The sequence below is a fragment of the Durotheca rogersii genome (genome assembly GCF_024521655.1).
Source record: "Durotheca rogersii strain YMJ 92031201 chromosome Unknown GGS23scaffold_2, whole genome shotgun sequence".
Classification (NCBI taxonomy): Eukaryota; Fungi; Ascomycota; class Sordariomycetes; order Xylariales; family Xylariaceae; genus Durotheca; species Durotheca rogersii.
In genome coordinates this window covers 1,668,662-1,695,279 of record NW_026251233.1, presented here as the reverse complement: position 1 = coordinate 1,695,279, position 26,618 = coordinate 1,668,662, and the positions used below count along the sequence as shown (strand labels likewise).

At 56.6% G+C, this 26,618-nt stretch overlaps 7 protein-coding genes across 7 annotated transcripts; 5 read left to right on the top strand and 2 right to left on the bottom strand.

Moving 5' to 3' along the window:
* Positions 1–167: 167 nt before the first annotated feature.
* Positions 168–4,171, top strand: GGS23DRAFT_602601 (mitochondrial small ribosomal subunit Rsm22-domain-containing protein; the record flags this gene model as incomplete). Its single annotated transcript, XM_051519351.1, has 5 exons — positions 168–246; positions 329–771; positions 875–990; positions 1,561–2,105; positions 2,202–4,171. The coding sequence occupies 5 exons, from the start codon at positions 168–170 to the stop codon at positions 4,169–4,171; spliced, it is 3,153 nt and encodes a 1,050-aa protein (XP_051376268.1).
* Positions 4,172–5,125: 954 nt separating this feature from the next.
* GGS23DRAFT_182506 (uroporphyrin-III C-methyltransferase) lies at positions 5,126–7,312 on the top strand. The gene is made up of 2 exons (XM_051511645.1): positions 5,126–5,617; positions 5,695–7,312. The coding sequence occupies exons 1-2, from the start codon at positions 5,293–5,295 to the stop codon at positions 7,122–7,124; spliced, it is 1,755 nt and encodes a 584-aa protein (XP_051376267.1). The 5' UTR covers positions 5,126–5,292; the 3' UTR covers positions 7,125–7,312.
* Positions 7,313–9,856: 2,544 nt separating this feature from the next.
* GGS23DRAFT_602598 (amino acid permease-domain-containing protein) lies at positions 9,857–13,520 on the top strand (the record flags this gene model as incomplete). Its single annotated transcript, XM_051519350.1, has 5 exons — positions 9,857–10,984; positions 11,072–11,469; positions 11,589–11,712; positions 12,559–12,752; positions 12,968–13,520. 5 exons carry the CDS (start codon positions 9,857–9,859, stop codon positions 13,518–13,520), a joined length of 2,397 nt encoding a protein of 798 aa, XP_051376266.1.
* A 2,014-nt stretch (positions 13,521–15,534) lies between these two features.
* On the bottom strand, positions 15,535–16,756 carry GGS23DRAFT_612691 (glycoside hydrolase family 11 protein; the record flags this gene model as incomplete). The annotated part of the gene is made up of 3 exons (XM_051520508.1): positions 15,535–15,650; positions 15,805–16,145; positions 16,482–16,756. The coding sequence occupies 3 exons, from the start codon at positions 16,754–16,756 to the stop codon at positions 15,577–15,579; spliced, it is 690 nt and encodes a 229-aa protein (XP_051376265.1). The 3' UTR covers positions 15,535–15,576.
* Positions 16,757–18,091: 1,335 nt separating this feature from the next.
* On the top strand, positions 18,092–21,804 carry GGS23DRAFT_182436 (uncharacterized protein). The gene is made up of 3 exons (XM_051511644.1): positions 18,092–18,275; positions 18,343–19,568; positions 19,624–21,804. The coding sequence occupies exons 1-3, from the start codon at positions 18,222–18,224 to the stop codon at positions 21,725–21,727; spliced, it is 3,384 nt and encodes a 1,127-aa protein (XP_051376264.1). The 5' UTR covers positions 18,092–18,221; the 3' UTR covers positions 21,728–21,804.
* Positions 21,805–22,398: 594 nt separating this feature from the next.
* On the bottom strand, positions 22,399–23,007 carry GGS23DRAFT_592858 (uncharacterized protein; the record flags this gene model as incomplete). Its single annotated transcript, XM_051517947.1, has 1 exon — positions 22,399–23,007. One exon carries the CDS (start codon positions 23,005–23,007, stop codon positions 22,399–22,401), a length of 609 nt encoding a protein of 202 aa, XP_051376263.1.
* A 1,172-nt stretch (positions 23,008–24,179) lies between these two features.
* Positions 24,180–25,001, top strand: GGS23DRAFT_548815 (uncharacterized protein). The gene is made up of 4 exons (XM_051515180.1): positions 24,180–24,291; positions 24,351–24,549; positions 24,600–24,750; positions 24,824–25,001. Exons 2-3 carry the CDS (start codon positions 24,441–24,443, stop codon positions 24,710–24,712), a joined length of 222 nt encoding a protein of 73 aa, XP_051376262.1. The 5' UTR covers positions 24,180–24,291; positions 24,351–24,440; the 3' UTR covers positions 24,713–24,750; positions 24,824–25,001.
* The last annotated feature ends 1,617 nt before the right edge of the window (positions 25,002–26,618 follow it).

The following is a 26,618-nucleotide window of genomic DNA, read 5'->3' as shown; positions in this document are numbered from 1 at the left end:
CAACAAGGGCCCGGAGTGGACAGGTTGACCGTGGGTTCTCGACGAATCTGCCTCCGTTCGTCATCGGCCAAAAGATCCACCTACAACCCATCAACCTGCCTATCAACCACGAAACATCGCGCGACTATACCTCTTCAACGAACCACTATACCTACCTCCCTACCGAAATGAGCCCTACCGTACACGTCGGCTCGCCAAATGAGTGGCAGCGCATCTTGGGGTCCTCGACCGTCGTGGTCGCTGACTGTGAGTGAACCCGGCCATCCGCCCTTTTGCTGCTGTTGGTGACGTGCTGGGATGCTTACCGATGCGCCGAACAACGGAATAGTCTACGCCGACTGGTGCGGTCCCTGCAAGATGATCGCGCCGACGTTCGAATCGCTGTCGACCAAGTACTCGAAGCCGGGCAAGATCACATTCTGCAAGGTCGACGTCGACAGCCAGCAGTCCATCGCCCAGGCCCACGGCGTGCGCGCGATGCCCACCTTCCTCGTCTTCAAGAGCGGCTCCGTCATCGAGACCATCCAGGGCGCCAACCCCCCCGCCCTAACCAACGCCGTCGAGAAGGCCGTCAAGCTGGCCGGCACAAGCGCCCCTGGAGCCTCCTTCAAGACCCCCGGGCGCACCCTGGGGGGCACGTCAGCATCGCCCTCTGGCGCGACACTGGCGAGACGAGGCGGACAGACGTTGAGCGGCCGGACATTTGGCCTGTTCTCCATCTTGAGCGCTATCTTGACCTTCTTTGGGCTATACTTCACGTCGCTGTTTAGCGTATGATACCCTTTCTCACTTCCCCTTCCCTGGCGGAGCTATATATAGTGTTTCTCCGCCCTCCTTCCCCCGTGTGATCTGAGCATGAAGCTGACGGGCGCAGTTCGATCCTTACAAGGCAGCCGAGAATTCGGACTTCAACGTCAACAAGCCGAGGGCGCCGCCTCAGCCGATCCAAGCCAAAGGTCAGAAGCCGGGCGGTGCGGCTCGCTCTAGCGGGTTCAAAACACTGTCCGATCTCGACAACAAGTAGGAGTAGGACATCCCGGTAGGAAGTACGACCCGTTTGATGGATATTTGCGAAGGTGTTCATAGGGATTAATGGTGAGGATAGTGGAACAAAGGGGGGGTTCTAAGAGTTAGGTAGGTAAATAAAACGAAAAAGGGGAAGGGGAAAGACAAGAGACAGATGAAGAGAGGACGGCTGGGATGGGATGCGCGGGCCGGACTTATGTCCATGAATCTATGCTATCCTATCTTCCCTACGACCTCCAACCCGCGCTCTCTGTCGATGTACCGATGTAGCTTACCTTTGTAAGCGATTTGACTGGGTGGAAGCTATCGGTGCACGGACCCAATTAGCCTACCTATCTGCAGATCCAAACCCCCTCCAATAAACCTCCAAAATTTCGTTACCTATTACTGATTACAATTCAACCCCCCCTCCCCTCCCCCTAAATCCCCCTAAACACCACGAGTCGTCGGTACTGTCCTCTATCAATTCGCCTACGGCTTGAACAGGAGATTGGGTCGATAGTACCGACGGCGAACCATGCTATATGCTGCGAGGGCACAGGGGCCGTGTCCTCAGTGCAGGACCCGGCTTCTCTATCTGTTCGAGAACGGCTTTGCTGGTCGACGCAGCGATCCCCTGCGATGCCGACCCCGGCCTACGCCCTCGACCATTCGAAGCCTTCGCACGTTCACCCTAAGCCAGAGGAAACGATACGGCAGCGCGCGCCTTTTCTCCGAGTCGAGGCGTCGGCACCAAGACGTACAACCGGAACCGAAACCGGAACCACAGCCGGAACCTAGTGCACAGGAACTCCAAGAAATCGAGCTTACGGTGCGACAGGCGAAGCAGGCATTCGGCGACACCTTACCAAAGGGTTACCTGACCGAGAGGGAATACGTGCTGTACGAGCGACTCTACGGACCGCCCCTGCGTGAGACGCGACCAGAAGATGTGGGCATTCCCACCGATGATATCGACCCCGTAGAACTCGCAGAGAAGCTGGCGCAGACAATACTGGTGCAAGAGGCGGCCGAAGGCCAGGTAGAAGAATCCGCCTCCACGGCCGGCGACCAGGTAGAAGAGTTCGTCTCCGCGGCCGGTGGCCAGGTAGGAGAATCTGTTTCCGTGGCCCCTGACCAGGTAGAAGAATCTATTTCCGTGGCCAATGACCAAGTAGAAGAATCCGTTTCCGCAGCCGAGACCCCGACCCCTCTCCCTACGAATACGGGACATACCCCAAACGTACAGTTACCGGATTTAGAGGTGCTGCCAGAACTGCCTTCCGACGCTGGGCTCGTTCACATCAATGCCATCGCCAAGAGCCAAAGGGAATTCGATGTCCTCCTGAAACTACAGAAAGATTTTGAAAAGTCCAGAATTCAGGCAATTGAGGAGGAGGAAGGGGTTGAAGAAGAAGAGGAAAAGGAAGAGGAAGAGGACCCCGAAGAGGAGGAAGGAGACAGCCAACCAGATGTGCTATTTGACTCCATGGCCGACCGCGTCCACGAATGGACAAAGTTGGGTCACTGGAGAACGAGCCCCACTACTGTTCATCTTCCCAAGCAAGATTTTGTATATCCAATTTCTGAGCTACTCAATCGGACGGATATCAGCCACGTCAGGGAGGCTGCCGAGAAGGTTTTCGGCGGACTCGGCCTCCCGCATTCCGTCGCCACCCCAATGATGAAGAATATCCCACAGCTGGGGGTCGCTTTGGGGGCGGGCCTCCACAAAATGACGGAGATAAATGCCGACGCCTTTCTCGCGGCAAACCTTCCTGGTATGTATGCTTCGGTGATGGGAATACTGGTCGAGGTCCGTAAGCGTCTAGGTTCCGAGTGGCTCTCTAAGCTTTTGGTCAGAGGCGAGGGCGAGGGTCCTCGCGTCCTCGATGTCGGCGGCGGCGGGGCAGGCCTGGTAGCGTGGGAGCAAGTTCTGACGGCTGAGTGGGAGCTCAAGTTTGGCGGCGGAGAAGGAAATACGACACCCACACCGCCGCTACCGGGCAAGAAGACGGCCGTGGTCGGCTCCGATCACCTACGGCACCGGATCTCGAGGTTTCTTCACAACACCACCTTCCTCCCGCGATTGCCGGACTATCTGCATTCCGGTGGGGGCACCGAGTCCTTGGATACTGGCGACAAGACATTGCCGAGGAAGTCGTTCGACGTCATTATCGCCTCCCACTTGTTCATGCCCCTGAAGCTAGAATATCAACGAAAGGACTTATTAGACAACCTGTGGGAATTGCTGTCGCCCGATGGCGGTGTTCTCATCGTCCTAGAGAAAGGCCATCCACGGGGCTTCGAGGCGGTGGCGGACGTCCGATCTCGATTGCTGACCGAGTTCATTTTCCCGGTCAATTCAGGCCCCCGGCCCGAAGCCATCGAGGTAGGCGGCCGACGAATCCAGGAGCCGGGCATGATAATAGCCCCCTGCACGAACCATAAACAATGTCCGATGTACTTGACGCCCGGTCGCAGTGGCGGGCGAAAGGATTTCTGCCATTTTAGCCAACGGTACATCCGCCCACTGTTCCTCCAGAAGCTCTTAGGCGCTTCACATCGGAACCACGGGGATGTCGACTTCAGTTTCGTCGCGATCCAGCGCGGAACGGTGCCAAAAGCGGAAGAAGCTTCGCCGTTCCTCGCGAGTAAATATGACTTCACCGCACAGGCCTTCCGGGGCTACGAAAAGGCGACAACGGCACCAGATCCGCTGACGCTGCCGCGGAACATCATGCCGCCGTTGAAGCGGCGAGGCCACGTGACGATGGACCTGTGCACGCCGATGGGGACGATTGAACGGTGGACGGTGCCGAAGAGCTTCAGCCTGGTGGCGTACCACGACGCGCGCAAGGCGCAGTGGGGGGACCTGTGGGCGCTGGGGGCGAAGACGCGGGTGGCACGGCCGGTGCGGCTCGGGAAGGGGGGCGTGGCGCCGAACGACGGCGGGGTGCGGTCGCGCCAGGCGGCGCTGGGGCGACAGCAGGTGATCGAGTTCAACGCCGACGAGCGCGGGATCTACAGCACGACGGGGATAGGCGGCCAGTACCGACCGCCGACGCCGAGACGGACGAAGGGCGGACGGAAGCCGAGGATGACGGAGGACCTGCTGAGGGAGCTCGAGTTGGAGGCGGAGGCGGAGGACGAAGCGGAATTGTAGTAAGCGTACGCGCGCACGCGCACATGCAACATATTGTCAGGCGGCCGATTGGGTATGTGTGTGCGGTTGCCGGGTTTGCGGTCTTGCCGACTAGGATTATAGGCATAGGTAGGTAGGTATAGCTAACTAGGCGCAATGGCTAGGTGGCTTTTGTACATGACGGGGGAGGGGGCAGTCCTAACTCCCGCGACGGCTATCAGGATTACGAAGGGTTAGGACGCGGAAAAGAGGAAGAGAAGAGGCTGAACGTATAGGTTGTTCTACTCGCTACGTGTATGAATATTTGGGTCCTTGGGCTGCACAGCACCCTATTCGAATCCAAGTCTGGGCTCTACGGCCACTGTCGCATCTGTGCAGTCGACCGCCCACTTCCAGAGCGATTCTCTCCGGACCTCTCATGCTAGACTTGGAATCACGGGCGATGAGGAAATACGAAGGATGACCTAAGGTAGGCAGCTATTAACTTCGAGATCTCCGGTCAGAGTCCGCGGAAGTCGGTCAAACGGCGGGGGCTGCCGGCACGACGCCCGCCAAGCGAACCAGCTTATCGGAGCAAATACGCCGTCGCTGATTGGCCAGATACGACAGGTATCAGCGGTAAGTGGAATTGCGTCATAGCTGGGCTGCCCCGCCTGCCCCTCCAAAGAAGGCACCTGCGCAGTAGAAATGGCGGCGACGAATCCCGGGAATCGGTCCCTGTCAGCTCCCCGGCCGGGCGCGCCATGGCGACATCGCTGGCAAGCCGTGACTTAGGTAAGGTCTATATGCTAGTTTACGTATTGCATCGCCTCCCCGCGGATTTACTAAGTGGCTAGCTCGCAATACCTGCTTCGCTATATCCTCCCTACCGGAAGCGCCTTTTCGGATTCTTGTCTGTTTTTTTTCCCCTCGTGAGAGATATACAGCTTCGACGCTGGTTGGGAGACTCTCACCCTGGGCTTTAATATATTCACTTACTTCCTTTTATAATCCGTCAGTTGTCAGATAGAAGGTCTTCGGGAACTCTGTTACGAAGACCTGCAGCCATAACCGCATAACCTACTTCCACCTTGTCCATCGTCTCTCCTCGGCCTGCTCACCCCCCTCCGACATCACCAGGGGGTCAGGCGCATATACCGACAATGAGTGCCTGCGCCAGCAATGGCAATCCTCACGTGTCCCTGTTGACGGCGACCGACGCTCGCGCTCACGTCCACCTTGTTATCGGATCGAACCCGCTGGCCGCCGCCCGGTGCACGCAGTCCCTGAGTGCAGGCGCGTCTCCCGTTCTCGTTGCGCCCGGCGAGGCCGAGCTGCACTACGCGCTGCGGAAGCGTGTCGACGATGGTGAGGTGAAGTGGCTGCGGGAGCCGTTCCGAGACGAGCACCTGTTCGCTCTCGGGAGGGAGGAGATCGGCCACGTCGTCGATGCCGTCTTCGTCACCTCGGGACCGCGGGAGCCGCTAAGTACGAAGTTTCCTAGTAGAGTTCTTCGTCGCGCGGGGCTCTAATTGGCTAACCGGCACGGCGCCCTCTTTGCTTAGGCATTCACATATCGACGCTGTGCAAGCGCCATCGAATTCCTGTGAACGTGGTTGATGCGCCGCAGCTGTGTACCTTCGCGCTGCTGTCGACGCACGTCGACGGGCCGCTGCAGATCGGTGTCACGACTAACGGCCGCGGCTGCAAGCTCGCGTCGAGGATCCGCCGCGAGGTCGCCGCCGCGCTGCCCCCGAATCTGGGCGACGCCTGCCGCCGGCTCGGCGACGCGCGCCGTCGCATCCAGGAGGAGGACCACCTGCTGCACGCCGCCCTCGCTGCCGATGGAGACGACGACGACTCGGTCGGCCAGTCCGCCGCCTTCAACAGGCTCGTGACCGAGGCTGACCTCGAAGCCGCCAAGAACAGGCGCATGCGCTGGCTCAGTCAGATCTGCGAGTACTGGCCGCTCAAGCGGCTCGCGACCATCACGGATGACGACGTCACAGATATGCTAAAGTCGTATGAGGGCCTGGGCAATACCGGCGCTCCTTCCGCATCGGCCGAGTCCGCCTCGGCTTCCTCTCCGTCCTCGCTCTCCTCCTCCCTACCGCCTCCCGCACCGCGTATCGGGCGTATCATCCTCGCCGGGTCCGGGCCGGGACACCCAGACCTGCTGACGCGGGCGACGTACCGGGCGCTGCGGGCGGCGGACCTGGTGCTGGCAGACAAGCTGGTGCCAGCGGGAGTGCTAGAGCTGGTGCCGCGGCGGACACCGGTGCACATCGCGCGCAAGTTCCCGGGAAACGCAGAGGCGGCGCAGGAGGAGCTGCTCGCGCTCGCTCTGGAAGCGTTCCAGAGCGGCAAGACGGTGCTGCGGCTCAAGCAGGGCGACCCGTACGTGTACGGGCGCGGCGGCGAGGAAGTCGCGTTCTTCGCGCGCCACGGGGCGCGCGTCGCGGACGGCCGCGTCGTCGTGCTCCCGGGAGTGACGTCGGCGCTCGCGGCGCCCCTGCTCGCGGGAATACCGCCGACGCAGCGCGACGTCGCGGACCAGATCCTAGTGTGCACGGGCACGGGGAAGAAGGGCCGCGCCCCCGACCCTCCCGAGTTCGTCCCCGGCCGCACCGCCGTGTTCCTGATGGCGCTGCACCGCGTCGGGGACCTGGTGCGGGAGCTGACGGCGCACACGGAGGCGGAGGCAGGAGTGGCGGGGGACAAGCCGGCCCGCGCCCTCTGGCCGCGCGACACGTCGTGCGCGGTGGTCGAGCGCGCGAGCTGCCCCGACCAGCGCGTCATCCGCACGACGCTAGACCGCGTGGCCGAGGCCGTCGAGCAGGAGGGCAGCCGCCCGCCCGGCCTGCTCGTGGTCGGGCGCGCGTGCGCGTTCCTCCACCCGCTCGAGAAGGGGCGCGCGTGGACCGTCGAGGACGGGTTCCGCGGGCTCGACGTCGGTGACGAGCTCGCGGACGGGCTGTGGGGTCCGGCGGCTTGAGGGGGTGCGTGTGAGCATACGGACGGCGTTACTATGGCGAGAGGATGGAAAAGGTGATAAGTATTTATTCGGCGCGCTGCATGGCATTTCCGAGCCGGGAGGTACCCGGGAGGGAAGGGTGTCTACGGAAAAGTGTGATTTGGAGGTTCATCATGTAAAGTCCTTAAACTGCGGCCAACTAGGACTAAGGTCCGCCACCAAAAAGAACCGGGAACTGCCCTCACATGGAGGAGGGAGGATGCAGCTTGAACCGCGTGAACCGCGATATGAGAACCGGGTTGCTAAATTGGTAGGGGGGCTAAAATGCTGTAAATATCCTAGCTTAGCACGCCCCTAGTACCCCACGAGGGGTCACAGGATAACCATAGGCAGGCGTTAAATACTAGGTACTACTACTACTACTACTACTACTACTACTACTACTACTACTACTACTACTACTACTACTACTACTACTACTACTACTACTACTACTATGCAGCCACTGGGAGCGAATTATATACCTGTTTCCTCTGATCGGGGTGCCGCGCCTAGTCATGGCTGGGAAAGTGGCAAGGAGAAACAGGAAGCTAGGTATCTAACGCGACACAGTCTCGGCCGCGTAAGCGCGAGGGCGTGCATCCGTAGGTATACCTCGGTAGGTAAGTACTGCCTCTTGGCGGAAGATAGGTAATTTAGAATTGTCTACGCGTAACCGGCCTCCTGCCTTGAGACGGGAGTAATGTCGAGTGCTGGCTCCAGGACGAAGGTGTCGGAATCTGCAGACACGCGAAAAACGCGGTGTTTAGCTCGCGATTTGACAGCGTTTGCATTGCGACACATTTGCGCCACAGGCATCCCGTCTCGAGCCTTGTCTTGCTTGTAGGTGGAAATGGCGGGAAGTTCTGTCTACGAACGGGACGACAGGGGGTGAGGGCAGTGCTAGCTAGCGGCTGTGAGAGTTGTCGCGTGCGTATGAGTGATGCTTGGTCTCGTCGACGACAAGCCCTTGGTGCCGTGGGGCACGCGATAGGAGCCGGGTGGGCTGAACCGAGGCGTGGGATTAGGGCTGTATTATGTTGCGCCGAATGTGTAGGTATAACGTTAGACGGGAGAGCATGCGAGGGGGGAGGGGTTGCATTGGCGATCAAGTTACCGTCGGTATTATAGGTGTCTGCGAGCTGTTATGCTAAGAGCCGGGGGGTTGCAGCGAGAGCGAATTCTGTGGAGAAAAAGGCTTCGACAAGCGCGGATGCGTCCGTCTGCGGCGATGACGTACCTACGTGCCTTGCGACGGCAGGCAGTTCACGTCGTCCGAGGTGCGAGAATGGCGTCTGACGAACGTAGCCGTAGTATTCGGGGTAGCAAGGCAATAGGAATCGGATGGCGGAGCCGAATCAGCGTTTCGACGATCCCCTGCTGCCGAGTTGAGTAGAGGGTAGAGTTGCGACGACGCGGGGATGGTAACTAGGTAATGGAGGGGCTCTGCGGGGTGCTAACTACCTACCTGCATAACTCCCGGGGTGGTTGCATCTTATTCGAGACGGGAGACAATGTGTGAAGGCGATATCCACCTGGAAGTCTGGGGAGGGTTCGTAAGAGGGATTGCAGAGGAAGAGAAGAGGCACGCATTGTGTGTGTGTGTGTGTGTGTGTGATGTAGGTATCAATAGCGCACGTTGGGCTACGGTGCTGTAACATGGGTAATATAGGGTCGCACGTTACCATTCTCCTTCGGATAGGATTATACCAAGTGTAATATGCTATAATACAGCTGCCATTGGGCGCCCTTGCGATCCCCAGCCCGAAACAGAAGACACAAGACATCCAGCACCCGAGAGGGAGAGCGCCAATCGGCCGGCTCGGAATTTGGCTGATGGCGCCAGGATGCGAGATGCCCTGCCGGTTTCTTTAGGGGGGGTGGTGCAAGGCGTGAGGAATATGGCGTGCGAGGACTAGAGGCCGGTACGGGTGAAACACGCGAGATTGCGCAACTTCTCACGCCCTCGAGTCCTCGCGCAGCGGACGGGCGCGGGACACCCTCACGCGCTACGTGCCCTCGCACGCCCTCGCACGCCCTCGCACGCCTCTCTCCTGCTTTTGTCAGCAATCGTCTCCCTGAGATCCCCTCTCGGGCAGGTCGGTACTCACGGCTGCCCCAGGTATTAGGTGTCGTTTGCCTGGATAGATGATAGATCCCTGCCTACAGACCTGCCTACAAGACCTGCCTTCGTGGAAAGCCGCCTGGATTCGCATCGCCAGATGGCGTCGGGCACGCAGACTTATTCGTCCGACATTGCACGCTCCTACGACGATTACTACCTACCTGTAGTCACCGCCGAATACTCCCAGATACACACATACCTTGGCCTGCACACCGCACCTACACCTACGCCTACACCTACCCGTCCACTGCGAGGCGTCTACACGCCCGCTGCATGGAGGTAGTACGGCGGCTTCTCACCAATCCTCCTTTTCGTCTTATCCCCCCACGTCGAAACCCCCATACATATCTTGTCGACTCGCCATTTCGAATCGTTACACTTGCGTCTGTCTCTAGCCTATATCATTACCTATGTATTTACCCCGATGATAGCTTGCTGTTAGATAAGTCAATACGAAAGCCGTCTGACGAGTTGTGCTACACTTATACACGTCCCGCGAAACACTCTAGTACTGGGGCTACGCGCGTCTCTCGTCTCCATTTCCCTCTCGGTCTCTTTGCTGACACGCCGCGTTTTCCGATACGCACCGATGGCCCCTCTGTACCGGGAAGATAGTCCCTTGCTAGGGCCGTCCGCTGCCGAAGCGGCGGGCACGGCAGAGCGAGCATCTTCGACATCGTCCTCCATCCGCAAACCCTCGAGCGAAGCCGACGAGGCCGGCTCGACCACCTCCCAACCCGAATTCGGCAATATTGAAGACGACGTCCTCCCGGAGGAATCTGTCCTGGGCCGCAATATCGACTGGAAGAGCGCCTACATCATCGCCATATCCCGCGTCATCGGCAGCGGCATCTTCGCCGTCCCGGGCGTCATCCTGACCTCCGTCGGCAGCGTCGGCCTCTCCCTCTCGCTCTGGGTCCTGGGCGCCGTTGTCGTCGCCTGCGGCCTGGCCGTGTCGCTGGAGTACGGGTGCATGCTGCCCCGGTCTGGCGGCGACAAGGTCTACCTCGAATTCACTTACCCCCGTCCGCGCTTCTTCGCCTCGACCATGATCGCCGTACAAGCCGTCCTCCTCGGCTTTACCGCGAGCAACTGCATCATCTTCAGCCAGTACGTCCACTTCGTATTCGACGTCGAGACACGCGACTTCTCCAAGAAGGCCCTGGCCGTCGGGCTCATAACCGTCATCACCATCATCCACGGCTGCTGGTACAGGGCCGGCATCCGCATCCAGAATTTCCTCGGCTGGATCAAGGTCGGGCTGGTCCTGTTCATGGTCCTCGCTGCCCTCTACGTCGTACTATTCCGCCCCGAGCAGGAGGGCCTGGGAAATGAGCGGGTGGGCATTCGGGACTGGGATGGGCTGTGGGAGGGGAGCGACTGGAACCTAGGAACCATCGCGACGTCCCTGTTCAAGGTCTTCTACTCCTACGCCGGGCTGTCTAACTTGAACAACGTTATGAACGAGGTGAAGGACCCGGTTAGAACCCTAAAGTCGGTCTCGCTTACGGCCCTCGTGACGGCCTGCTTCCTCTACCTGCTCGCGAATCTCGCCTATTTCGCGGTGGTGCCGGTTGACGAGATCAAGCAGAGCGGCCAACTTGTCGCCGCTCTCTTCTTCGAGCGCACGTTTGGCCCGAACGTCGGCAAGAGATTTTTGCCGCTGGCTGTCGCCCTCTCGGCTGCGGGCAACGTGATGGTCGTCACATTCGCCGTGGTAAGGCCTCAGAGTTCTCCCTTCCCCTCTCCCGCTAGTCAGGGCGGTGCCGGCATTGGAGGCGAGTGATTTCTAATGTGTGTCCAGGCACGTCTTAACCAGGAAATTGCCCGCGCCGGCTTCTTACCCTACGCGAGATATCTCTCCTCATCCAAGCCGTTCAACGCGCCGATGGGCGGTCTCATCGTGCACTACATCCCCTCCGTACTAGTCATCGCACTCCCACCCTCGAGCGAGGTGTACTCGTTTATACTGGAGGTGGAAGGGTATCCGGGGCAGGTATTCGCACTGGCGACATCGATAGGGCTTATCTGGCTGCGGTATAAGCGACCGGAATTGAAGAGGCCGTTCAAAGCCTGGATTCCGGCCGTGATCTTCAGGAGCTTGCTGTGCCTCGCTCTGCTTGCTGCGCCTTTCTTCCCCCCGTCGCATCCGAAACCCGGCGGACTTTTCTACGCGACTTACGCCATCGTTGGCGTCGGCATGTAAGTGGTCCCGTTACCCGTGCAAACCCCCTGACCGGCAGCGTAAATTGAGATCAGACGATTCTCACTCCTATTATGCCGGTTCCTATTTCTAAGCACAGCCGCTTACCAATTTGCAGACTCGTATTTGGTGTCGTGTACTGGTTGGTTTGGACAGTGATATTGCCCCGACTGGGCCGATACAGGCTCGAGGAGAAGCCCGACGTATTAGACGACGGGACGGCCATCACCGTCCTGACGCGGGTGCCTGAAGTTGAGTAATCCGATTGTACGGCGTTCGGATGAACCGAGGATGGTGGATAGTGGAGGTGGAGAAATCTCCAGTAGCAATCGTAGCAACGTGCACCGCGCCTCGCACCAATAAGCTAGGGAGCATAGCGGTTCGGAGTGACGCGATGTCGAAACAGCTCTGTAGAAAACGGAAGGATTACAAATAGACGAGGATTTATAATCTGCATCTACTGACTGGAGGGGTCCAGATTCTGGTAAGCTGGTGTCGACCCGTTGGCTGGATGTAGAGCGACTGGTTTGAAGCTACTGTCGCAACCCACTGGTGAGAATTGCGTGCTTGCGGGGAACCGTTGGAGCTACAACTCCCGTCTGACTGCTAGGCGATAGAGGTCGAGCCGCGATAGGCAGTATATATGAGGTCACATCCCGACGTCCCGACGAACAAAGCGACTTGCTCCCCTGTCTACCCCCCCGGTACCCGTCTGCAGCCGTCTAGATACAGACCGTCCCTATATAAGAGGAAACGCCCGACCCGCCTCCCTTCACACTTCTATAACACGTCTCCACTCATTCTTCCTAAAAGGAGGAACGTACAAGAGCGAGTGCTTCACCCACCTGACCTAGGGACTTACCCAGACACACCCAGCTACGGGTTGAAAGAAAGGCGAAGATAGCGCCCCCAAGCAGCACATAATGGCCTCGCCCGACGTACAGCTCCCCACTGCCGCCCCGTCATTTGCCGCGGCTGGACTCGCCGCTGAACCTGCGCCCCCGTTGCGGCATGACGTCGACACGGAACTGCACTACTACAAGGACCCTGAGGACGGCTCGCCGCCGCACCCGACCTACGTCGACAAGCCCGAGACTTACGAGCGGCCGACGTCGGCACACAAGGTCCACATTACCGACGTCTCGGGCCGGGAGGCCGAGTTCACGCTCGACGGCAACGGCTTCCAGTACTACCGCCACACCGCCCAGGAGAAGGACTTCGCCGACGACGACCATATCAAGGCCGTGTACTACCCGGAGACCGAGCAGCTGCTGAAGGATGTGTATGTGTCGCCTTTCTTTTCCAGTTTCGATGCTTTGCTTCCCATTTTGCCACGCTGCGGACCGGAGAGACCTAGATATGCCCGTATGCGCATACAACCAATATCGGCGTCTTCATATTCCTGGGACACGTTGCTTAGTCACGTGCCACCAACTTCTCACATACGCACCCTTCTACGCACCCTTCTACTACGGCCTGGACTAACTTGAACACCAGCACCGGCGCGTCCAAGATCTTCATCTTTGACCACACGATCCGGCGGAACCCGGCAGACCAGCGGGCGGCCGCGGACCGGAGCCGGGCGCTGCGGGGGCCGGTGAACCGGGTGCACATCGACCAGACGTACAGCGCGGCGCTGTCGCGGGTGCCGCACCACCTGCCGGCGGAGGAGGCGGCGGAGCTGCTGAAGGGGCGGGTGCAGATCATCAACGTGTGGCGGCCGATCCGGCAGGTGCTGCGGGACCCGCTGGCGATCGCGGACGCGTCGTCGGTCGGGGAGGAGGAGCTGGTGGCGATCCCGCTCATCTACCCGAACCGGCGCGGCGAGACGTTCGCGGTGCGGCACACGCCGGCGCACCGGTGGTACTACAAGTACGGGCTCGACACCGACGAGGTGCTGCTCATCAAGTGCTTCGACAGCAAGACCGACGGCCGCGCCCGCCGCGTGCCGCACACCGCCTTCGCCGACCCGAACACGCCCGACGGCACCCCGTCCCGCCAGAGCATCGAGATAAGGGCGCTCGTCTTCCACCCGGACGACAGGGACTAGACGGGAGCGAGCGAACCGAATATAGGGGTTCAGGCCAAGGGCAGTGAGATGATGAGTAGAGGGCGAGATAGACGGACGGGAAACTGTTGGGAGATTGTATACATCCTGTACGGCAATGACGAGACAAATTTTATAAACTGAATAACTAGGGTTAGATTGAATCTGTGCGAGTGCGTGCGTCTGGGACGGGAGAGTCAAGATGCCATCCCTAATTATGCTCCCTACCCCACCGACCCCGCCCTCTTTTCGCTACTTTCGTACAGGCTTATATGATGCCGAAAGCTCTGAGTCCATTCGGATAAGTCCTGTCTCTCTAATTCCGATTGGAAGTTCGAGACCCAGGAATAACCGACTCTGCCTTTCCAGTCCTAGATAGGGTATACGGAAATTTGCTCGCAGATCAACGCAGAGGACTGGCGCTTGCCACCGCTGGGACATTCATAGCCACGGCCTACCTGCTCGTCGAGTGGTAGAAGCAGACTCATTGGCGCCTCCCTGTGCTAATCATAAGGCGATCGGAGGCCTTGGATACGGTAACGGGACGCGGGATAGCGAAGGATCGCCACGCATAAATTGGTACCAGGGGATGGAGGTGTATGTTTCCATCCTTCGCTCGACTGTCGTCATCACCCGCCACGACTTTTGAGTTGAGGTGAGGCCGCGTAGCTGACTCTCGGGAACGTTGTCTTCATCTTTCTCGCCGAATAGCGCAAGAAGGATTTACTTAGTCAATGCGTTGGTAACTGGTTAAAAGTGGACGCAGATTTTCAACACTATGTTTTTTTCCGTACCCAATGCTGATTTTCTCACCCTGCCAACTGAAGATCGCTGATATTAGCACGGATTCAGAATTTGGATAGGATTGAGGCGCGAGTAGAAGAGACTTTCAAGAGCTGGAACTCTCTTACTAGAAGCTATACTTGGGATACGATACGGCGTGATGACCCAAGAATAGTCTGTTGAAGGACCTAGGTTATAGGGAGGCGATATGTGTATAAAAGGGAATCGACGGCACCGGTCCTGTTGAGTCGTCTTTTCTCCATACGTATTTACAACTTCGACGATAACTAAACACTAGTACCTTCGAAACTACTCGTTTACTCTTTCCCCAGAGAAAGCCAAATTCGCCAACATGCCCTTCAAGGCCACCCTCTTCTTTACTGCTGCGCTTCTGTTTTCTAGCCAGGCAATAAGAGCTGCTCTCATCGCCACCGGTCCAGGTTCGTGCACTTTGTGGTATTGTGCATTTTGAGATGATAAAAGGTTAAAAGTTGATATCATCATCTCCGTGACATAGAGCCGGCGTGCAACTGCCCCAACAACTGCAGCCACAAAGAAGGGTCGAGCTGTAAATACTACTCTGGACCCTCTGATTCGTCCTCGCTTGTATCTGGGCATAAGTATTAATCCTCTAATACCGCTGACCGAAAGACGATGGGCTGGCTAACCCTACGCTACGCAGGGAGTGCTTACCGGGGCGGATTGCTTACCTGCGTCCGGAAGTGAAGGTCTCGAGACTCTCGGGGTAGTTTAGGGGATTGGGGGTGCGTGTTCCGTTTTGGTATTACATCTCCTCAAGCGAACCCGAAGAGCAAATATTACCACCACTCGTCCTCAAGAAGACGAAGAAGGAGGGGGAAATAGCTTGCACAACTAGGAAATCGTAACTAGGGAAAAGAAATAGAGAGGGGAGGAGGGGGAGGGGGAGGAGGATATACGCTCATTTGATTCTTCGATCGTAGCTGTTGGGGATTATTCTTCTTTAGCACACCTTTATATCATTGCTGGCGGGTTCCGAGCCGCCGAGAATATGACACAACACTTAGGGTGCGATGCTACTTTAGTAATCTGTGATGTGTAGACTATTCGTATCACGCAGTCGAGTTCGAGAAGACCCTGCCCTCTCTCTAGGCTCTTACCTTGGTATGATATGAATGGACTTGTAAGACAGCACAAATCACCAACAGCACCGATTGATATAGCATAATATTATAGAGCGATATGATACAAGAGTCGGTGGACTAGGTACCTGATATAGTGTAGGGATAGTCCTCTCTCAACCCAAAGTGATAGAGGCAGTCCCATTGCTTGTGATCGACCCGCTGGTATACCCCTCTGTGGCAAGGATCACTACAGAGAAACACCGCGTGTGAGTACGAAACCACGAAGGCTCCCAAAGGATTTTGTCTTATAGCAGAAAACAGGCTAGCGTGTAACAAGAAACGAAAAAACTAAAACCCGGACGAAAAAGAAAAAGAAGAGGAGGGGCAGGAGAAATACTTACTGTAGTCGTGGTAGCCGAGCCGCATGCCGAGCTTGGCCCACTCGTCGAAGTGGCGGCCGGTGGTGATGGTGCCGCCGACGCGCTGCTCGGTGCGGACGGACCAGTACTGCTGGAAGGTGGTGGTGCCGATGATGGAGGGTTTGTTGACGCGGGTGCTGGTGTACACAAGGTAGGTGCCCTCGTCGGAGGTGAAGTTGCCCTTGGCCGTCCAGGGCTCGTTCGGGAGCAGATCGCCGTGCGCGTCCACCACGTAGTACTCGATCAGCGGGTTGCGCGTCCACCCGTACACCGCCAGGTAGCTGGGCCCCTGGGGCGCGTACGTGCCCGAGTACTTGACCGCCCTGGGAAAGAAGGGAGGTTTCCCCTGCCGTCAGCACGCGTACCCATACCATCCGTCTACTCTCTCTCTCTTTCTCTCTCTCTCTCTCTTTCTCTCTCTCTCTCTCTTTCTCTCTCTCTCTCTCTTTCTCTCTCTCTCTCTCTTTCTCTCTCTCTCTCTCTTTCTCTCTCTCTCTCTCTTTCTCTCTCTCTCTCTCTTTCTCTCTCTCTCTCTCTTTCTCTCTCTCTCTCTCTTTCTCTCTCTCTCTCTCTTTCTCTCTCTCTCTCTCTTCTTCTACGCGACGAGACGGGACAGTGGTGGAGAAAAGGGGCGGAGAGGGATCGAGTGGCCTGCCTACCTGTTGCCTCCGGGGCTCCACCCCTTGCCGCACACGAAGCCGCTGGCCCCGCCGCTGCTCTGCCAGGTGACGCTGTAGGCGCTGCCTGCGCCGTTATTGCAGCGGAACGAGCCGCCACCCTCGGACCACGAGGACCAGAAGTAGCCGCCCTGCCGGGCCTGGATCGCGTTCTCGCTGCCGTGCAGCAGGTCACCGAGCCGGGGGGCCGTGACCGGCGGCGCGGCGAAGACCCGCGGGATCAGCGCGACGGCGGCGAGGACGAGAGAGGACAGCATCGTGGTAGTGGTGGTAGTAAGTGACGACTGGCGACCGGGTGGGAGGCGTGATAGGCGGGCTAACCGATGCGTTTTGGCGACTGCGACACTTCCTCGCTTCCCACCCTAAGATCCAACGCCCTGCTATTTATGTAGGCACGTTGCGCGACGTCTGCGCTTCTCCGGGCTCTCCTGGTTCCCCCCTCGGGCGCGGCGTTTAGCCTGAAGGCCTCGTGGGCTCGCCCCCCAAAGGCTGGCTTCGGATAAAACGGGTCGACCGCGCCGGCTGCGACGCCCCCCTCCCCAGTGCGGCCAATTGGGAGTTTTCGCCCTCGACCTGGGTGCTGAGCGCGAGCGTAGCCGGCGCCTGGGCAGCGCGCGCAGCGACGCCCCGCGATCAACCGCCGCATCTAGCCCCGGACGATGGGAAAACGAGGGAGGGTGCGGAGCGCAGCGTTCCAGATCCGCCGCCAGGCATCGTTGGCTACCCCCGGGTCAGCTCTCGTGGTCCCTGATCCGTTGTATATAGGGTGGCACTGGCTTAATTCGGGCCTAGGTTGCGGAGCTCGACGTCCCTGGGTCTACGGATAGGGAGGAGGCAGAAACGGGTGGAGGCTGTGCGTATAAATTAGATGTACGCGCGTATCCGGGTATGGTTGGCGAGGATGCTGTGTTGTAGACATGGTGAAGTGGAGAGGGCTTTATAAAGAGCCTCTGTCGAGTTGAGTTGCTGGAATGGAACTAGTTTGCTAAGGTGTACCGAGATAAATGCTGACAGTTCTTGAAGGAGAAACGTAACCTTCATTTTTTTATGTTGTCGTGTGGTAGTGCAAAGTTGTCCTGAATATAGCATACTTATACACAACACTGCCGCCTATGGTTAGAGGAGTGTATGCGGTTGTAGAACTTATTTGCACTTTCTGTTGCCCTCTTGAGCGGGTGTGTCTTGGCGGTAACTTGGGTAGGTGGTAATAGAATGGAAACTATGATTGGTGGAAACTGAAGCGAAGACTTGTGGTTAGTTACCGGGGGCCTTGTATGATTGTACAATAGCAGTTAGAGAATTATTGCAACAATGTCCAAATGCGTTGGTGCACCACACGAATCACACCAGTTGCAGTCTTCTAGGCCACCCAGTTATAACAAGAACCCCAAATAGCCAGCTGCGTAATAGAAGACGTTGAGGGCTGGTTTCTTCGCTGTTCTACCACCATCGAGCGGGTACTAACTCCCTGTATCTTGGCAGTCCCAACCTTTAGGGTCTTCTTTATCGATAAGCGAATTAGTCATCCCCCGGCGACTTGTGGGGTCTGGCACACTGTAAAAAATATGCCCCTCCATCTCTCCCTCGTCCATCCTCTTTTCGGCCCGCAACTTTCAAGCGTACGAGACTGTGACTCAACCGGTCGTCTACCCATTCCACTCTCCAGCACTTCTTCGATCCGTCGGGGGCCCTTAGTTTGCCCTCTTCTTCTTCTTGTTCAAGATGGCAACCGAAGATGCAAATGACGGGCCCGACAAGTCATTGAAGATCGAGAACGTACGCCGTGCCCCTCTCTCGTGCCCGCTGCCAGGGTCCAGCTGGTCTAACTGCAAATTGCCTACAGACGCAAAAGCGCGACGCCCTCATCGAGATCGAGAAAAAGTACCAGAAATCCTGGGCCGACGGCAAGGTTTTCGAATTGAATGCGCCCAGCATAACCGACGTTCCCTTCCATAGCTTGTCACCCGCGGAGCTGCGCGCTCAGCGGCCCAAGTTCTTCGCTACGGTCCCCTACCCTTACAGCAATGGCAGTTTGCATTTGGGACACGCCTTCACCATATCGAAGGCCGAGTTTGCCACACGATACGCCCGGATGCAAGGCAAGCAGGCCCTCTTTCCGTTCGCCTTCCACTGCACCGGTATGCCGATCAAGGCCTGCGCCGACCGCTTGACGACGGAAGTAGAGCTCTTCGGCAAGAACTTTGAGCGCTACGACGAGCTTGAGGGCGAAGAAGAGGACACAGCCAACAAGGGGGGAAGCAAAGAAAAATCAGAGGACGTTGCCAAGTTCAGTTCGAATAAGAGCAAGGCCTCGGCGAAAACAGCAAAGGCCAAGTACCAGTTCCAGATTATGCTCGCCCAGGGTATCCCCCGCGAGGAGATACACCTGTTTGCCGACCCATTGCACTGGGTGCACGTCTTCCCGGAGATGGCAATCCGTGATGCTACAAACTTCGGCCTCGGTGTGGACTGGCGCCGCTCGTTCGTAACGACGGACGCTAACCCGTTCTACGACTCCTTCGTGCGTTGGCAGATGAATCAGCTCAAACAGCTCGGCAAGGTTAAGTTTGGGAAACGTTATACAGTCTACTCGCCGAAAGACAAGCAGGCGTGCATGGACCACGATCGCAGCGAGGGCGAGGGCGTCACCGTCCAGGAGTATACGGCCATCAAGATGCGGGTTCTGGAGTGGTCTGAGGCGAGCAAGAGCAAGGTTCAAGCCGCAGGCCTGCCATCCGATGCGCAGGTATACTTCGTCGCCGCGACGCTCCGTCCTGAAACCATGTACGGACAAACATGTTGCTTCGTCGGTTCCAAGGTCAAATATGGTGTCTTCGCCACTGCTAAGGAGAAGGAGTACCTATTCGTAACCGAACGGGCGGCCCGCAACATCGCGTTTCAACCCGACACCTTTGCGAAATGGGGCGAGTACGATAAGGTGGTGGAGCTGAACGGCGCAGACGTTATTGGCACCTTGGTAAACGCGCCCCTGTCAGTGCACAACAATGGTGTTCGCGTATTGCCTATGGAGACGGTAAAGGAAACCAAGGGAACCGGCGTGGTAACATGGTATGTATGAAACGCACAACGTGACAAGAGGCCGAGAGCTGACGACTCTGGGTAGCGTGCCATCCGATAGCCCCGACGACTACGCCATGACGGTCGAATTGTCTAACAAGCCTGACTACTACGGTATCAAAAAGGAGTGGGCCGCTTTGGAAATCTTGCCCATCATTGAAACGCCAACGTACGGAAAGCTTACCGCACCCGAATTGGTCACTAGGATGAAGATCGTCTCCCCCAAAGACCCACGACTTCCCGAAGCCAAGGAGGTCGCCTACAAGGAAGGATTTTACCAGGGTGTCATGATCTACGGCGAATTCTCGGGGAAGACGGTGCAGGAAGCCAAAGGACTCGTCCAGAAGCACCTCATCGAAAAGGGGGATGCCTTCCCCTACGCCGAGCCTGACGGCCTCGTTATCAGCCGGTCCAAAGATGAATGCGTCGCCGCGCATCTAGACCAGTGGTACCTGAACTATGGCACGGATGAGAACGGCGGTGACGGTGCATGGTGTGATCAGGTGCTTCAGCACCTAGAGGGCGACCTCAACACGTTTTCCACCGAAGTAAAACGGCAATTCGAATCTACCCTCGGTTGGTTAAGCCAGTGGGCGTGCGCACGGTCCTACGGACTGGGCTCCAAACTCCCTTGGGACCCCGATTTCCTAGTCGAGTCTCTTAGCGATAGCACTATCTATCAAGCGTATTATACCGTAGCTCACTACCTGCATAGCGATCTATATGGCAAAGAGCCCGGAATTGGACGCATTTTGCCGCACCAGATGACGGATGCCGTATGGAATTATCTCATGGCTCGCTCAGAGCAGGTCCCAGAGGATGGCAACGGCATTCCATTGGAGACCCTGCACGCTATGCGCCGTGAATTCGAATACTGGTATCCCTTAGACCTGCGCACGTCTGGGAAAGATCTCATCCAGAACCACCTTACCTTCTTCCTCTACAACCACATCGCCATATGGCCTTCCGAATACTGGCCCCGCGGCATACGAGCCAACGGCCATCTTCTGCTAAACGGCGAGAAGATGAGCAAGAGCACGGGCAACTTCCTCACCCTCCACGAGTCCGTCGAGAAGTATGGTACCGACGCGGCCCGGATCGCGCTCGCGAACGCGGGAGATAGCATTGACGACGCGAACTTCGAAGAGAGTGTCGCTAACAAGACGATTCTGAAGCTTTACGAACTGAGAAAATGGCTGCAAGACGTGCTGCAGGGCAATGAAGGGGAGGCGGCGCTGCGTAGCGAGGACTCAGAGCCATTCTTCTGGGACACGCTCTTTGAGCACCATATGAACCAGCTTGTTGCCGAGACCAAGTCACAATATGACCAGTATCTCTTCAAAAACGTGCTGAGGTCCGGCTTTTACGACCTGACTAGTGCCAGAGATTTCTACCGGGATGCCACAAAAGCAGCGGGAATACCGATGCACCGCAAGCTTATCCGTCGCTACGCCGAGCTTCAAGCTCTCGTCCTAACCCCCATCGCCCCGCACTGGGCCGAATACGTTTGGCTCGAGGTGCTGAATCATAAGAACAGCATATTAACCGAGTGTTGGCCCGAGACAGCACCGGCCGATGCAGCGTGGCTCGCAACCCTGAGCTATATACAGAACACCATGTCCAACGTGACAGCGGCCGAGGCGCACCAGCAGAAAAAGCTCGCCAAGGGCAAGAAGGTCGGTGGGTTCGACCCGAAAAAGCCGTTCAAGGTGGCCATCTTCTTCACGACTGCACTCCCAGACTGGCAAGATAGATGTATCAGTCTGGTGAGCAGCGCCCTCGAAGAGCTAGGGCTCATCGATATGAATAGCATCGGCAAAAAGATAGACAAGAAAGAGACGAAGCGCGCGATGCCCTTCATTAGGGGCCTGAAGGACCGACTCGATTCCGGCGAGACCAAGAGCGTCGTTCTCAACACACGCCTGCCCTTTGACGAGCGGAAGGCACTTACCGAGATGATCCCGGTGCTGACTCACATGTTGCAGCCTCGTTGCGGTGCCGTGAGCGTGTTCGAGGTCAAACCGGACAACGTAAGCAATGTCGTGAGCGGAGAACCATGGAGTGGTGATCTCCCAGGGTCAGCTGCATCGGCCGTACCCGGTGCACCGTCTTTCCACTTTGAGAATTTAGAGGAGTCGACGAAACCGTAACCTGGCCGTAGCGCGGGGGAAGCGCCGTGCTAGGCGTATGATTTTCACATGTAGTTGGGGATCTCGCGGGGCTCAAGATCAGCAGTCCTCTTACTCGTAGACATGACGGCCGACTTGTAGGAAAAATGCAAGTGCCGAATAGTACCTGTCTGCCTAGAAGAGAGGGCGGAGATATCCGTTTACTGTGGACGAGAAGAAATGTACAGCAAGACGGATGCTTGGCCCTAAGTAGACGAAGAGAATAAAGAGAGTTAAGGACAAACTCAGTTTCATCACGTATAAATGGTTATAAACTTGATACGGGAATGGGGCTGAAGTTATTATGGGAACACGCCACGACGATAATACGGAAAGTTGATTAATAATATCTGCCATCTGGATGCCAAGTAGCACCGATCGCCGAACCAGCAAAGCTACACCGAACGCGCCATAGACATTGCAGACCAAAATGGAACAAAGGGTGAATCTGTCGTTGTCAGCCTGCTAATCCTCCTCTTCTACATTATTACATCCCCGAATCCAAAATACTAAATCCCGAAGCCCGTTAGATCCCCACATTTGCGGTTCCCCATTGCTCACAATCTCCACCCCAAAAAGCACGGGACCACGGCCCGGCCCGAAAACCACGTGATTGACACCCAACCCCGGTTTTCTCCTCCACGGACCCCACATCAACTGACGTCCGCCGCGGCTTCGACGCGCGCCAAGACCGACTCGGCGAGGGCCCGCAGTCTCCGGCGGCGGCGGCGCTCGCGCTCGCGGGCACGCTCGGGGTCCGAGTCGCGTTTGTCCGCGGGCCTGGTCCCGGGCCTGGCCCCGGCCCTCTCGACCTCTGCCCTCCGGCTTCCGGGGTCCGCCTTCACCGGGCGCAGCGCCGGCCCTTCCTCATCCTCCTCGTCGTGTTCTGGTTCTCGCCGTGGCGCGGCGTCGCGGGGCGCGGGGCGCGCCACGAAGCTGCAGGCGTGGGCCGCGCCGCGCCGCGCGCACGTCTCGCAGGCGGCGCCGGTGCTGCCGCCGCCGCGCCCGACGCACTTGATGTGCGCGCGCCGGCACCGCTCGCAGCTCGTGATCGCCTTCGTGCGGCCTTTGCGGCGGGGCTTGGGCGGCGGGGACGGCGACGGCGACGGCGACGGCGGCGGCGGGGCAGCAGGCTCTCGCGCGGCGTTGATCGGCGAGAAGGCGCTGCCCGCCCGCGCGGGAGGACTCGTCGCGGGCGGCTTGCGGGCCCCCGGGTGCGAGGGCAGGGGCGTGCGCTGAGGGGTCGCCGGCGGGCTGGTCATTACGTGTCTTTCGCGAAGGGCGGCTGGGGGGTGGATAGGGGGTTGGTGGGAGGGAGAGTCGCCGAGCGCTGCGTCGGTCGCAGGCGATCGAGGAGGTGGGTGGGCTACTCGCTGGCCTTGAGAGAGAGACAGAGAGAGGGGGAGAGAAAGAGATGGAGGGCTGGGTCTGACTCTCGTGGCCCTGCGGCCGGCCCCGAATATGTATCCCCGCTGCCTGTATGCCCTCTGCTTGGCTTCTCGCGGCCGACAATGTCGAATGGGACGGACTACGGGCTTCCTGGCCATTGTAGCGCCTGCCATGCACCAAAAAGACGGATTCCTTCCATGGTCCTTGCGCAGCTCCGCCGGTGAAAAGTTGTCTTTAATATCCCTTTGTCCGGGGCCGTCGGCCTCTCTTGGAGACAACGTCGCGGGAAGGAGGCGCGCACGGTTTCCTTGAACCGCACCTATTGATGAGTGGCGAGCGGACAATACAAAGACGGGAAAATGGTAAGTGAAATTGTCGCAAGAAATACTTAGTGATATGGGATGAGAAGGCCGAGCCGCTCGTGCGAGCTTTGGCTTGATCGTTTTGTTGATGCTGAATGGGGCGGCTTTTTCTAGTGATGTTAATATTTAAGAACGGATTGCAATGGTAGATTAAACTAGGCTCTTTGCCGCGGCACACAGCCATACGACCGACAAGTATCCCAGAGCTAAAGGAGGATAACTAGGGTAAACATGGAGCAAGGGATAGAAGGTTGTCAGCTTTGGAGTGGCCAGTGAGTTTGCCTCTGTCAATTTAGTTGATTAAGTAGAAAGTGGAAAAGAAATAGAACTGAGATAAGTTGCTTAGGTAAGCGGACGTATTCTTCCATGTATGGGCAGTCTTTTTAAGTCACTTGAGGCTCAACTCCTACGCGACAGGAAGTAAATTGACTAACAAAGCACGGAAGATTAGCAATGGAAGGAGAAATTTTCTTACGTAGTTCTATCGCTCTACACCGAGTTTCGGAATACCCTATTTAGGAATGTGCCACGCAGGGAATGCTACCTCAGTTTCAAAACCACTAGAGAAATGTAGACATCTACGTTTTCACGTGATAATAGGCTTACTGTCGTTTTCTACCACGCACAGGCATTTTTGCAGAAATATTTAACTCGGCATAGAGAATATTATTAATAATACAATTGCTTGGATTTGTGGGAGCCGCTGAGTTTCGAAAGAAGGTTAACTCGGACGCTTGGCATCAGCGAATATTTATAACCGAATAATTTCCGTCGGGCGTAGTACCGGGTCAGTTCCTAGAAACAAGATTAAAATCTCCCTATGTAGGCATTGGCCGCATGAAACACTATCGTACCGGCTACACCTTCTTAGTAGAGGAACCCCTTTCGAGTATTGGTGACTGTGGCTGTTGAGGATCAGATGTGTCTTTGGGTGGTTCGACCTTATGAGGCGTCTTCGTGTCATCATCCTCCCTGCGTTTGTTGGACGTTCCGACATTCTGGGCATAAGCCCACGCGCCTATCCCACGAAGGTCGTTGCCGATATTGGAATCCCTAATGAAAAGTCAGGTTTTCTCCAAATCCTTTGTAACGAGGTCTAATACATGTCGACTACTTAACAGAGCTGATGTGTGGTCGGCGTGACGAAATGGAAGCCGTTAGTTTTTTGGTGTCGATATATTCATCGCGAATCGATCTATCCAGGAGCAAGAAGTGATATATAACTGTGTCAGTACTGTCGACAAGGTTGAATGTCTCATATAGGAAACAGGTGCCGGGGCGGGCGGTTAGTGAATGTTGAAATTACGGGATCTACGGTACCGCTCACCGAGGCTGGCATCGTAGCACCCATACAACCCAAGTACCTCTTCAGCTCTCCTCTCGTGCGGCGAACTTGATGTGCATTTCAAAAGTGTAAGACGTTGCATGCAGACGTTGTTATGCCTTAGGTGCATGGTAGGCTTATCGACATCGGAAATACGAAGCCGAGGCATACGAGTACGAGCATCCACTTGAGTTATATATTATGTACTAGGAGGGTACTGGGACTTGCATGTCGCCGTGTAGCCAACCCCAACGTACTGCCAGTGTGACCTTATTAATAACACTCACAGTGAGTCTTTCTGATAGATTTGTCATAGCCTCGTTCTAACCATCCGTCTCGGAACGCTTCCGGCTCATCCCCATCACGGCGTCGCCAGGATTGGTCAGGCGGGCACCCCAGGCGGGCGCCCCAGGTGGGACACGAGTCCCGACTTCCGTTATGTTGACTGGTGAGGCGCTGAATTTCATGCCGGTTAGCTTTTCCGGCAGATATCTAACTGCACGCACTAGGGATTTCTTGTGCCCTTCAGCCCTGGTAACTACGACATGCCGGAGATATAATCTGATCATGATACCGTATGAGGAAGGCATACGAATAGATGGGTGAGACCGGCCAGGAAGTGGTTAACTAGGGGAGTCGTCAACCGTGACTGATGGGTCAGGATGACAGCTGTTATCTGACCGGAGATTAGGTATGCCCTCATAGTGTGCCCCTGCCGATTAGAGAATATACAGATGTGCTATTTTCCCCCAGATCATTTTTCTCATGAGGCTGTACTGTGGCTGGCGGGCGCCGCTGCAGAACTTCTCGTGTTGTTTCGTTCTATGTGGAAAGACTTGCTGCATTAGGCTGGCAGTGTGCGTAGTAGCTCACGAAGCTGATTTGTTGCCTCCCCGAAGTGGCGACAAGGTCGCCGCCGCTATACTTAATCCAGCTGTCTCTCGCTTTCAGCCTGCTCATTACGCGTATGTCTTCTGTATTTCAAGTCCTACCACCAGGCGGTGTGTATTTAAATGGGATTTCCGTGGCTCGCATATACGAGGATGGATGACTAATAACAGTAACATTCCATATCGTATACTAGTTTCCCTCAGAGTACTTTTGGTAAATGAATACGCTATATCAGTACCTTTCCTAGTGCATAATAGCGATGAAATAATACCTCTCACATCATCTTAGATAAATAATGCAGTCTTATCTCCAGTGCCCACGTAAGGTCTTCAACGCAAATAGACTAAGCATAATAATTCGAAGTACGAATAGGGCGTCGAATGCAGCGTTTCACGTAAGAAATGCTGCTTGAATAATATAATTGAAGTTAATTTAGAAGAATGCCGTAAGGCTAGAACCCCCTTTAAACTCTAGCACACGATATTACCTGTAGTAGTTTAATTCTCGAAGCTATTTAGAAGAAGCATTGTACTGTACGGAGTTGTAGGCAGTCACACTTACCTCTACAGATATTATGACCTTAATAATGTAACCGGTCCTTATGAATTGGGGTTCTCGTAGTTAAATGAGTTAATCAAACGACGAACAGGTATTTAGTTACTACTTGACTAGCTAGGAGAAGGGGAGGTATCTACATCTAAGCCACGATAGATAACTGTTGTGCTTAGGTAAGCGGCCATCTGAGGCTCAACTCCAACAAGGTACCCTGTCATTGTTAGTTTCCTGTACGCAACGATGAGATCCTACCATGAGATGACGTTATTTTGATATTTTACTTCTATTCGCCGGTTAACTCGAGTCGCGGTTGATGCCAAGACGCTTATCGGGTCCACGATGCTACGGCACT

Coding starts and splice junctions, on each gene's coding strand:
- GGS23DRAFT_182436 (XM_051511644.1), top strand. CDS start 18,222: ATGGCAACCGAAGATGCAAATGACGGGCCCGACAAGTCATTGAAGATC. Junction 18,276..18,342: donor AGTCATTGAAGATCGAGAAC/GTACGCCGTGCC, acceptor AATTGCCTACAG/ACGCAAAAGCGCGACGCCCT. Junction 19,569..19,623: donor GGAACCGGCGTGGTAACATG/GTATGTATGAAA, acceptor GACTCTGGGTAG/CGTGCCATCCGATAGCCCCG.
- GGS23DRAFT_548815 (XM_051515180.1), top strand. CDS start 24,441: ATGAGGCGTCTTCGTGTCATCATCCTCCCTGCGTTTGTTGGACGTTCC. Junction 24,550..24,599: donor CGTTGCCGATATTGGAATCC/CTAATGAAAAGT, acceptor GAGGTCTAATAC/ATGTCGACTACTTAACAGAG.
- GGS23DRAFT_182506 (XM_051511645.1), top strand. CDS start 5,293: ATGAGTGCCTGCGCCAGCAATGGCAATCCTCACGTGTCCCTGTTGACG. Junction 5,618..5,694: donor GGGACCGCGGGAGCCGCTAA/GTACGAAGTTTC, acceptor CTCTTTGCTTAG/GCATTCACATATCGACGCTG.